This window comes from Dermacentor andersoni, chromosome 4 (assembly GCF_023375885.2).
Source record: "Dermacentor andersoni chromosome 4, qqDerAnde1_hic_scaffold, whole genome shotgun sequence".
Taxonomy (NCBI): Eukaryota; Metazoa; Arthropoda; class Arachnida; order Ixodida; family Ixodidae; genus Dermacentor; species Dermacentor andersoni.
The window spans coordinates 9,993,759-10,006,563 of NC_092817.1; the positions used below are offsets into that span (position 1 = coordinate 9,993,759).

At 46.5% G+C, this 12,805-nt stretch overlaps 1 protein-coding gene across 2 annotated transcripts in view; it reads left to right on the forward strand.

Moving 5' to 3' along the window:
* nwk (FCH and double SH3 domains nervous wreck) overlaps positions 1 to 12,805 on the forward strand; it is a 231,754-nt gene that overhangs the window by 148,716 nt on the left and 70,233 nt on the right. For both annotated transcript variants that reach the window (XM_050182545.2, XM_055073377.2), the window contains exons 14-16: positions 2,024 to 2,136; positions 11,080 to 11,211; positions 12,478 to 12,687. In XM_050182545.2, the coding sequence (XP_050038502.1) occupies positions 2,024 to 2,136; positions 11,080 to 11,211; positions 12,478 to 12,687 (455 nt within the window). The remainder of the gene's footprint in view (positions 1 to 2,023; positions 2,137 to 11,079; positions 11,212 to 12,477; positions 12,688 to 12,805) is intronic.

The following is a 12,805-nucleotide window of genomic DNA, read 5'->3' on the forward strand; positions in this document are numbered from 1 at the left end:
TTTTCGAGCGAGCTGCCTTCACACCTGTTCATGCTTCTCAAGGGAGCGCGCTGTATTGCGACACAAAAAAGGAGATGACCTCTCGTGGGATTCGCGCCATGGCAGGAAGCGGAGAGAGGGTGCTGCTAAACCCACAGGCGGCAAGATCAAGAAAGGCGCGGCTGTTTTCTAATCTTCGTGGCTGCCGCGAGTTTGTTGTGTATCCTTTAGCCCTCACTGCATGCTGCTGCCGCGGGCTTCCATTTCAAAGCCTCGCTGCGGACAGGCCACGACCGCTGACAACACGTGGGCGGTCTAATTAATGGACGACGCGCAACTCGAACCGGGCAGCAGACGGTTTTAATTAAAAGACAGCGCCCGTAGACACCCTCCGCCTGATTGAATAAAAAAGAAGAGCTTATAAGTGCGTTCATGTAAGCGTCACAACAGCGGAACGCGGCGGCGCCGAAATTGGTGTTTGGCTTCCCCAACCCTCGTCCGCAGCGTGGTAAGGCATCCCGTATTAAACGGCGACTGGCCTCGAATCACCCGTTGCAGTGCACCTATTATATCTAGCGACGGCTGGTTATTAAAGCTCCGCTCCGACGCCGCATATTCTTCACTGATTGGATTATGCGCTCCAGTTGGAGACAAGTGTGGCGGAGCAATGCATCTCATTCGCGTCACTCAGGCATTTCTTTTTTCTTTTCTTTCTTTATTTTTTTATCGCGTTTACGTTGTTTTAAAGATGCGTATCACGGTCAGCCAACGTACTACTGAGGGCTTCGCTGGTTTTCAGTGCCTGATTTCGTTATATCCAACGAGGTTTCTATCGAATAGCGCTGCTTGGAGTCTCCCACAAATGCGTTAACTGGGCCGAGGAGACCGTTTCTTTCTCTTCTTTTTTTTTTTTTTTACAGCGACGCTATTAGACTCAGGTTTGTAGGAATTTCTCGTGGCGTGCTCACCCAAAAACAAACTGCAACTGGAAAAAGGGCCTTGTCTTTCAGTTTCTGAGTAACAGAATTAAGTTTTCTGGGATATTCGAATTACAACCCGATGCGATCATGCCAGGTCTGGTGCGTGTAAATCGTACTTTATGAATTTTCTTGCGCATATTGCTTTAACAAATTAAGTTAGTTCAATAACGCACTTGCGCTAGGCGGAGGGCTTACAGTAACGAGGAAGTATGCTGTGCTAACGGAGCCGCCACCTTGCGGCCACGGCCGCTGCTCAGTCAGGCCTCAAACGGCAGCTGGAAGAGGGCCTCGTCTTTCAGTTTCCGCGTACCATATTTATGTTTTCTCGTGTACTCGAATAACAATGTCCGCAATAAAATGCCTGCAGCTTTACATATTTTCCGACGCGATTTACTTTTAAACGTTCACTTAGTTCAATAACGCGCTGCGCTTGGCGGAGGGCCTATCGAAGAAGGAGGCAGTACACTCCGCCTTCGCACACGTGCGCGCGCATGACGTATGTCGCTGGTGGTGCTTGCTCAACGTCGGCGACAGCGTCGATGTACTACATATACTTTCACAGGGTGGAATGGAGGCGGGTTATTTTTTTTTTTCGTTTGCGTTCCTTTTGCGTTACTGTTGAAAAAATTATTTCATGCAGAAGACCACTTCATGCGTGGCGGCGTCGACTTGCTTCGTCGCTGCAATGATGCTCTTCACCTGACGTAGTCATGCACTCGCATGCCAATTTACCGTCGCGGAGAGATTGGCGATGTATTTATTTTTCCAAGATTGTTAACGTCGTAATAACTAAAAGCAGAAAACGTACGCTGAGTGGCTTAGCTATATGAAAATCAAGATGCTTTAGTAACAAAGAAAATTTGAGTTTACACTTTTCTGTTCACGAAGTCGGACCATTCAAGTTTGGTGTTACGAACAAATGCACAAACTTGTAAATTACCACGCATACAACTGAGTTGGTACCTTGTGTCATCTAGTGTTATATGTTTCTCTATTGCTAGTTCATTTCTGAGTTTCAAAATGAATAAAAATAATGCATATTTTTTCTTTCTTAAATTTTCCAGTGAACGTGGACGAGTTCCTCAATTCGCTGGACATCGACGCTCTTCAAGTCGACGACCTGAGCCGCAAAGGCAGCACCGCGTCCCGGGGAAGCCGCAGGAGCTCTCGCTCAGACGTGCGTGTTCTCCGCCTCGCGCCTTCGCTCGCGCTTTCGCCGGGAGGCTTCTGTCAGCGGATGTTCTCGAAGATACGTGTTTCCAAACCAAATAGTAATCAGTAAATCAACCAAGCGTTTCTTTACCGTGCCCAGGAAAAGCCGTATGGTCCGAGTGCTGGCTCACCGCATGCATTAAGAAAACAAAACACTGCAGGGGTATTTAAGTAAAAAAAGAACAACGAGTAAAAAGAACAATATCGAAAACAGGCGTGTACATGCAACGGAGCTCGATGTAAGTACAAAAGAAAAATGACGAGGAGGTGAGTTGAACGATGTGGGAAAATTTGACACGACAACGGAAAGCGCGGAAAGCACAATGACAGCGAGTTATGAAAACTATCGGAATCGGGAAAATCAGCGTTATAAAGAGTGCTTCTGTCGACGGTTGAGGGTTGGTGATGACAGGCAAGAACATGGAAAAGTCTGTGTTTCCTGGTGGTCTTGCGCGGAGTACGAAACGTGACATAAATGAGGAGTTCGGGGCAGGTGAGGACACCGTGAAGGAGTTTGAAAAGAAGCAGAAGGTCAGCGCGATTACGTCGGCAGCGACGTAAAGGCAATAACGATAATCCAACAGTGCGAGAACAAGGCCCAGTGTCCGTGTTAGCAAACCGGTGATGATATATACTTAGAAACTTTGCTGAACCTGATCTGTAATGTCACTGTCGCATTTAGAAATGCCATTCCAGACGACCGACGCGCATTCTCGCTGAGGTAGACAGATTGTTGTGTACAAAAGTTGTGGAACGGCGTAGGAGACTTTGAATTTTCTCCATAGTCTGCAAACAGAGCCAAGAGAGCGCGTACCCCGCATCGCAACGCGTTTAGTGCGAGCTGAAAAGTGTAAGGTTGTATGGAAAAGTAAATCGAGAACATTAATCTCACAGGCTTCACACAGTGGTACAGAATCTACACAATAAGAAAGAGAAATGTTTGCTCTTTTACGTGTGAAAGTTATGATTTTGGTCTTAGCAGCATTCAAGGTGAGGTTATTATCTTTAAACCATTTAGAAAAAGAATACAGGTCAGACTGCAGGGTGTGACAGCCATCAACAGTGTGATTTTTTAAGGAGTCTGGATGCCATCGGCATATAGAAGCAAAGAAAAGCTCCGAATATTGGAAAGAACGTCGGTAATAAAAATTTTAAAAAGTACTGGCCCTAATATTGATCCTTCAGGGACGGCGCTGGTTACCATGTAAAAAGAAGTCATTTGGCCATTGACGTTAACACAACCTGATTTATCGAGAAGATAACTGCGCATGAGATTGACAACTGACTAGTCAACATCAAACTGCGTAACCTTGATCAGAAGCAGTGAGTGGCTGACTACATCAAAAGCTTTGCGAAGGTCGCAATAAATGGCGTCACCTTGCCCTCCTTTGAAGTACCGGCGCAGGGATCTGTGTCATGAGCCTTGCGAGATTTGTAATACTGGAGAGGCCGGTGAAATATCCATGCTGATTCGGAACCAATACGTTCTTCGCAGTAAAAGACAATATGTTGTGAAGAGCACGCTAAAGAATCGTAGTCGTGGCACAGAGAAGAGAAATTGGGCGACAATTCGAGACATCGGTTTTACAGCCAGATTTAAACACAGGAAAAACGCGAGCAGTTTTCAACATGTGAGGAAAGGTGGAAATATTTATAGAGCTACTAAATATAGATGTGAATAACGGGGCAAATATACTGCCGTAAGCTTTCAGAATTGCGGAGCGGATGCCATCAGCGCCGCACGATAGGGAAGGCCTCAAGCGCTTAAGGCATTCCCGTGTGAGCTTTTTTGTCAAGCAACACAGCACTAGATGTGGGAACGGTCGTGTGCTGCTGGCTGACACCATCGCTGAAAAACTGACGATTTATGCAAGAATGAGAAATGGGCTGCAACACTATCCGCGACTGCTTGGACTTCTACTCATCTAGAGTGGAGCAGGCGAAAACACTTTCAAAGGCATATTAGAGCGCTTACGGATGTACTTCCGAAATTCGGCCGGCCGTTCGGACGCGCCCTTTTCCAAGAATGCAGTATATGAGTCATGATCCCCCTTGTGGAGGGCCTTGGAGAGAGTCCGAAAGAAAGAAAAACGAAATTCTTCTGTACACTCATTGGGCACAGGACTTCCCGATTTTCAGTGCGCACGATCTTTATACTTTAGTGAGGTTATAAGTTGAGGTGCGCATCAGTGGGGACATTTAGAGCGTTTAGGACTGCACTGGGAAGTGTATTTACGCACACTGCTCAACGAACTCCGTTAACTGATATACTTGGTCATCAACATTGGTTTTGTATAATAATAATAATATTAATAATAATAATAATAATAATAATAATAATAATAATAATAATAATAATAATAGTTGTTGTTTGTTTGTTTGTTTGTTTGTTTGTTCGTTTGTATGTTTGTGTATTTATTTATTTACCTTACCTGTGAACAACCCTATCGTCTCAGTTCTGGCGCATGTATACATTAACAAACAAAAGAAAACTGCAGGGCAATATAGGTAAAAAATGAATAATAAGAATAATTTTGAAAAGAACAGTGTACATGCAACAAAACGTAAGGTGAATATAAAAGAGAACAGAGAAGAAAGGCGGTTGAACATTGTGGAAAACCAGGACACAACAACGCAAAGGTCGGAAAAGAACAATGACAGCGAGTTATGAAAAATATCGAGATGATGAAAATCAGCGTTATAAAGACTCAGTGTTCTGTGGGTGGTTCAGTGCTGGTGATGACAGACAGGAACATGGAAATGTCTATGCTCTCTGATGACCTTGTGCAGAATACGAAACATGACAATCAATCAATCAATCAATCAATCAATCAATCAATCAATCAATCAATCAATCAATCAATCAATCAATCAATCAATCAATCAATCAATCAATCAATCAATCAATCAATCAATCAATCAATCAAATTTGTTTATTAAAGTGCAGAAGAACAACCTCGAGGGTCTTGGTGCTGTCGCACTCGGCAAAACAATGCACAGGAAGAATAATGCATGCTCACACAAACATACACGCGCGCGCTCACATAAAAGAAAGAATAGTAATTTCGCGAATACAGATTTTAACAGAGCATAACATGTGTGGACGAAGAGGATACAAAGCAAAAGTGGAGAAACAGAAGAAATAATTACAGAATGACGGAACACACAACAGATGTGAGAGTTTTTGTTCAGTTATTCAAATACCTCTGCAACTCCTTGCAGGAAAATATTAAAATGAGGCACGAAGATATCCGGGCACTCTGAATGGGCGTTATATGTCACCTGCACTCTAGATAGAGGGTCACAAAAATGTGAAGGCTGAAAGGCGCGCTGTTTTCTTGTGCCTTTCTGCGGTATGTAAAAGTGCACATTAGAAAGCAAGTGCGAGCAGCAGATTTTTCCGTGTATTAATTTGTGAAGAAAAAGAACGTCCGATTTATTGCATCTACAGGTGAGGGTAGGTAGCCTGAGTGTCTGTGTTAGCTTTGTGGAGTTGGAAGGCTTTTGACTGAATCTATGTTTAAATACAGATGTGAACTTTTTTTGCACATTTTCGAGGAGTTCACAATTTGACCTACAGGTACCGCCCCAAACCACTTAGACGTACTCAAGAACTGGGAGGCATACGCTCTTATATGAAATTACAAACGGCCTGTGTCGTTACCCGACATACGGTGCCGAGCGTTGCGTATGTGCATTTGCAGTTCATGCGTTATACCCAGATTTTCAAAACATTCATTGAATACGGCAACCACGTCAATCGCTGTTTCAGTGTTAATTGAATTGAAATCATACATCAAGAGGTAGTCATCCACATATCGAAAGTTTTTTTTAAATCTTTAGCGTCGCAAGTTTTTCGTTTAGACCTCTGTCGTGATCACGACAGACGTCTAAAAGAAAATCTCTCGACGCTAAATATTGCCCTGTGCATTGATCCTTGCATTGTGATGATTGCTGGTGTAAATCACTGTTTAAAAATTGTTTAGTGTTTAGAAATACAAATAAAGATACGCGGGAAATTGTAGAAGCAAGCTTGATTGCAAAAGACGGTGCTAACTGCGTCAGCGCTACGTCGATTACTCTAGGCTAAGGGAAACGGCCTGGCTGGAAAATGTTGGGTTGCGCGTGCGATGATTTCCGCTCGTTTGAGCCGGCATAAGTACCATGCTTTTCTGAAAGAGAATTCAGTTTATAGCTAGCGCACGTCCTGTCCTCTTTCTTGTCCGTGTCGGTCCAGCGCTATGACTTCAATTGATGCAATGAACCAACTAGCCCAAAAATCTGCACTCCTGCGTCGTTCACATTTTCGGCGTTCGCTGCTAACAACAACAAAAAAAAAGCATTAGAAACAATATAGGAGTGGTAGCGACGAGTTAAAAACATGTATTTTTTTTCGTAATGTTGAATTTTTTTTTTTTCAAAACACAATTGTCTGCTGCCATGGCACATAAACATCTTTGTTTCTAGGCAGACAAGTGCTGCCCTCGGCTGCTAACGGTGCGTGATAGGGCTCTGGCAAGGTTTATCGTTAACCCCATGCCCAAAGTACCGTGGCTCTCAGCATATACGTAAGTGATGCCGCCATAGACGACGACAGTGTTGAGTCTCGCAGGCGCAGAGTGCATGTAGGAGGCTATGGGGGTTTAGCAGACGACGCCGTTCGTCTCCGTGGGGCTGACGCCTTTCTAGCTCATGAGCCTCCGATGAATTCCTTTGCGGTCTTCCTAGGTTCCTGGCGATGTAGCCGTTATCGCAGCGGTTCCGTAGTAAGCATCACTGCGAATGAACAATTTCATGGACGATCTGACAGAGCGAGGCGCGTGTTGTTACCGCACATGGTTTGACGCCCTCCGTCTGCAAGTGCAACAAAGTTCGTGTCACGTGGCAATAGGGGCAATGTTGCGACGCGCTTCAATCGCGCGATGTCATGGCATTGTCTGAGGGAAGCTTTTCTCCTTTTCCGTTAAAATCTTCCAATGCGAGCACAGTATGTATCGATCAAGTAATTAGCCCAAATCGCTGCCTCAAATGTAGGACACACGGTAGCGCACCACGTGTAATCAGCTTTACGTGTAACAGGATTATTCACTTACTTACTAGCGAGTGCAGTCCAAAGCTGAGAACGCGACGCAAAGAAATGAGCTGTCCTGATTCTTCACATCTTCCCAGACAGATTCGCTTCCCCAGCTGCGTGTCGCCGGACCGCCCGACGAGCTTTGATGTCGCCGTTTCCTCTCGATTGAGTCGCGCTAAGAGGATTAGCGAGGCGCGAAGCAGAGAGCGACCAGGTGCGTGCCGGTCGTCGGCTGGAGGCGACCTAATGCTGAAATACGCTTCCGCCTCGTCGTGTTCGGTCGGGCATAAGCGGGCGAGTTGTGGCGGCTGCGACCACGTTGCGTCGCCCTCGCATTGCTTTTCCTTTCCCGCTTGCGCGTCTCTCTCTCTCTCTCTCTCGAGGCAAGCACGTGCGGATCGGGTTGCCTTTATAAATGCAGTTGTAGGAGTGGGTGGCCCGACACTATGTGCGTCTTCCTAGCAATTTTAACTGCGCGATACTTGGTTGCAGCTTCCGCACACCGAAGTGTGCACACAGTTTCTCTTTCTGTAGTACCAAGTTCGCACCGCTCATAGCGGTTTCCTGCGCCGACAACCACGAAGCAAAGTGCAAAAAAAAAAAGTACACTGTGATCAAAGAAACTGCCAACGTCCCATGCTGCAAACAATACGGGTAAATGAAACAAAGCTTATGAACACAGACTATTTTTTCAGAACATAACGCACCCGCTTGTTGTCTTGAAAGCTTGTAAGCATTCGTAATATAGAGCCTATTTCGTTATAGGGAGGATAGGCGCCTTTCGAAATGTCAACACTTTCCGCAGCGTGTGGTTGCCCAGGGCGTGCGTTCTGTTTGCGCAGGTGTTTCCCATCTGCCCATGGCGTTTCTATGCCCCGTGAGAATACGACGAGGAAAACGAAAGAAAGAAAGCAATGAAAAACTATCCGCACGTACGCCGAGCATCGGCCGCATCGCAGGCAGTACCAGCGTCAAAACACTGGCGCGTGCGGGCATCGAGAAAGAACATGGCTTGCCACCGGACTTCAAAGTGGTAGCGCTGCGTGATTTCACCCCCATGTGTGTGTCGATGACGAGCTCGAGGTACGGCGTGGCCAAATCGTCATTCGGCGGTCAGCACTGAGCCCAACATGGCTCGACCCGACAAGTCAGCAGCGTCGTGTTGTACTGCTGGCTTGTTTCATAACGTTGACCGGTTAGACAAATATAGCCCGGGATGTTTATCGGAGGCAACGCTAACATAAAATGAAAATGCGAAAGCTAGCTAAAAACAAAAGCTCAAGAAAAACTGTTTCGTTACATCGTAGCCCCGGGCACCAACAGCAATACCCGTTGGACAAATAAAGTTTATTCCTATCCTATACTACAGAGTGATGTTGTAAGGGTGTCATGGCCAGTTGTAGCTATGAATGAGACGCCACGTTTAAGCGGCGTTTTATTCAATATATACTAGTGTGGTTTCAGGGACTCTAGGAAAGTTTTCGAATCGAAAATTCTTGGACCCGGACAACACCCGTCCGTGGCGCCGGAAGTTATTCGCGCACTTCTCTTTACTTTCTTCAGGTTGCTTTCTCTCTCTCTCTCACGGTGTCACCAAAAGAAGAACAAAAAATGAAAAAAATGCAGCATCAACGTATCCGCTCACAGTGAACAGATAAATTTCAGAAGATTTTAGTGTTGCTTCCGTCTTGGGATCAGCTGTTATCATTGACTGCGCTCTGCTGTCTACCTGTCACTATATTAAACGTCAATCCATGATAAAAGGCAGTGTACTATAGTTAATTAAGGAAAAATAAGACATCCACCTAATCGTAGCAATTGCTCAAAGGAAACCCCTACGGGTTGCCCGAAAGAAATGCCTCACAGTTGAAGAAAAATTCGTCCTGGTCCTGGACTCGAACCCGAGACCACCGCCTTTCCGGGGCAGCCGCTCTACCATCTGAGCTAGCCAGGCGGCTAGCAGATAGCAGGACGAAGTCGAATTTGTCAACTCGAAGCAAAGGCAAGGGTTTTACGTAATCGTTCTGCGGAAACCCGCAAGGTGGAGAGAAGTAATTAATTATGGGAAAATGAGACATCCACCTAATCGTAGCAATTGCTATAATTGCTAAGTCAGTGTACCATAGTATATTAGAGTCGAACGCCTCCACCATGGCCACCTATAAAAGGAAATTACCTGTATAACGAAGGAATGCTTCCGCCCCGGTTATATTGCTAGCTCTGCGGTGCACCGCCTCTACAACGAAGTGACCTCTATAACGAACCATTCCAGATGCCCCAAGCACTTTCTTACAAAGGCGTTCGACTGTGCTCGTAGCGTTGTAAGTTCGCTTTATTTAACTACTGTAAGTTCCCTTTGTTCAACTACTGCGGGTCACGTTTGCTTGTATACGTGTGCGGTATTCTCTTCGATTCGCCGTTTGCCTGTGTACGCACCTTATATATAAAAGGGGTTCTCAGCCAAATCAGACTCCTCAAGTTGCTGACTCCCCGACACAATACTTGCCTCGCTATAATTTGGACACTGTGGCACCAGGCTGTAAAATGAGTCCCCTATAAAAACAGCTCTTGACACGAAACACATACAAATGCATTTGAAAAATAAGAATAGTATCTTTCTTTTCGCTCCTTTACGCAGAGAAGTGGTGGTTGTCATGTTTTACTTTCATGTTCTCTCTCCTGCCCTTGTAGTTGCTCTTCAAAAAACTTAGCAATGTAGATGCTTGCAGTTTGACGAAACTGCGACTGCTGCTTGTGCTTACACATTTCTTGCTTAGCAGCTGTGTTAATATGGCTCATGCATTGTTTAAATTAACTACACTCCCGCTGTTTTGATTGCAGCTCGACGGATGCTGCATCACTTTTAGGCGGCAGCAGTTTCTACTGTCGGGTTACCTCACGGTTTCCTGTAATCATGCGATCTGCTGCCTTACGCCGCCGAGCACTCTCAACGGCTTGCTCTCAATCACATGACGCGGACTGCTTCCAGGGATGCGGACAGTCGACGTGCTCTCAGACACTTTGTTGTGCTGATTTGTCATAGGACGAAAGATGTCGAGCAACATTAACATCTATTTGCATGCATGCAAGAACACAGCAGCCGAAATCAGAACAGTAGAAGCAATCACGTGAACACCCGTGCGCTGTCCTTCTGCAATTTGATCCTACTGAGCAAGTGCGTTGAGCACCACATCTCGTGCGGTAATTCCAAATGGCTTGTTGCTGGGCAAGTTGGTGCGCTTTACTATCAATAATTTTTAACGGCGCTAAAACGGATATCACACTGTGTTTGTCTTGTTCTTTGTGTGGTTTCTGTTCCCGGTGGTGTAAAAGTAATGTACGGTAAACATGCAATGATGTCTGCGCCACCGCACGAGCCTCAAAACAGCGCAAGTTATCCAGAAAAGTTGTACGGTTTTTTTGTCTTGAACATCCGCGCAACATGACCCTGTCCAGACAGCTATTTTCCATATAAACTAGTATCAAGCACGTTGAAAAGTAGATGTAATGGCGTAAATAAAGGTGAGGGTGCGAAGACATGCAAAATGTTTGCCACAAGCGCCATGTTTTGTGCCTTCAAATCCTCGTATTCTCCTGCGCCATTGCATCGATTACAATTGTTCCAGCTAAACGAAGCCCCATTACTGTTCCACACGGGAAACGTTTGGTCCATTTGCTCCGTATTCGGTTCGTCCGTATTAACGAGAGCCATAACTGCGTGGCACGCGCACGGGCGCACACACCTGCATGCACGATCACACTATAGCAGAACTCACGCACACATGCACGCGCTCGCCGACACGAACGCGGTGTTTTTTTGTTTTTTTTTCGCAGCTCAACTACGAGGAGCCGAACGAGGCGACGCCCTACGAGGCGGACTTTGACGGCGGGTCCTCGTCGGACACGTCGGCAGCGCCGGCGGCATCGTCCGCCGCGGGCGGCTCGGAGGCAGACGAAGCCGCGCAGGTGATGGCAGTGTCCTCGGCGCAGGTATACCCGCCCATGCCCTCGCGTCAGTTCGTACGCTCACTGCTGAGGTTCGGGCGATGACCGATATACTACAATCTACGTGTGCCAGTATAATTGAATGCGGGAAGACGCCGTTGGATACAACGGGGCTCTCACGATGCTGGGATCAACCGCAATGCGTTTCAGTCATTTTTTTGTTGCACACCTATTCAAAAATGAAGATATAAACATTATTTAGTTGCGGTTATGTCGCAGTCGTGAATGAGGTATAACCGCCAACGATCCTGTTCGATTATACTCTTCCCCATGTACGCCCTATAGCTCACTATTCTAAAAAAATGCCATTTGATTCTGCTACTTGAGACCGGCAGTGTTATCGGCCGAAATCGGTCCGAAGGCGTTCCAAGCATACGTAATGTAAGAGAGAGAGTAAAACTTCATTTACTCAACGTAAGAGACTGTGGGAACAACTTGCAGACACGCGCTGGTACATCCTCTGGGCGACGTACCTGGCGACACAGTTTGTGATTTACTCGAAACTTCCACACCACATCAACACTCTGAAACAGCCCTAGCTACATGACTGCAGGAAGGCGGACAACACCACCCCAGCATCCCTGCTACGTGCACTTTCCGTCGAGACAACAGTGACGAACTTCTGGTTTGTCATCAACGTGCACTTCTGTGGCAAAAGACATCGCAGAAAAAATTACCAAGACACCAATGGTTGTCTCCTGTTGCGGTGGTTCCACTGCTCCGCTTTCACAATTTTGTTCCTTCTGTGCGTAAGAGTACAAGTTTTCATTTATATTTCATGTTTTGTTGATACATTCGAAAGTGCTTACTTCTTAATCTAGCAGTCAATAATCAGGGCCCGCATTCACGAAGTTTCTCTTACGTAAGAGCGTTTTCCTCGTTGGGGCGCCGTTCGTTCACAAGTAGTCAACGCGATAGAGAGATGATCGTCGCGGCAATGGTTAAGTGCCGAAATCACCGCTTAAGAGATGTGAGAGCAGAGACAGAAGTCTTGATCCTAAGTGAGCAAAGGAGCGTAACTTCTCAGTCGTGGAACAAGGAAAAATTGCTCCAAATGGGTGTACAATGTGCCATTGGCTATAGCAGGTATAAGGCGGCACTTTTCCTGCACGTCGGGGCCGCACTTAGTAGCGGTCACATTTATTGCGCTTTCCCTTGCGCGTAACCGAACCGAAATGCATTCCATGAACCCTCGACGCTTCCACTGCGGAACTTTTCGACGCGCAGGGCAGCCTCCCCTACGAACAAGACCCCACGTCGGTGAACTGGGACGACGAGCCCCAGGTGTCGGTGTCAACCATCGATGTGGGCAACCTGGAGGCCGCTTACGAACCACCGGCCGCCGAGGAAGAAGACGAGGCGCCTCTGCGTCTGGCAGAGGACCGCGAAGACTCGCTGCAGGTGGCCATCAAGTGCTTCGCGCTCTTCTCGTACGAGGTACGTGCACGCGGTCATCCTTTTTCACTGCTTGTACGAATTCGTGGCTGCATACAACGACGCTCATTGTGGCACGGCCGTGCAAAGCGTGTTCGTGGTAGAACGGCAGACGACATGG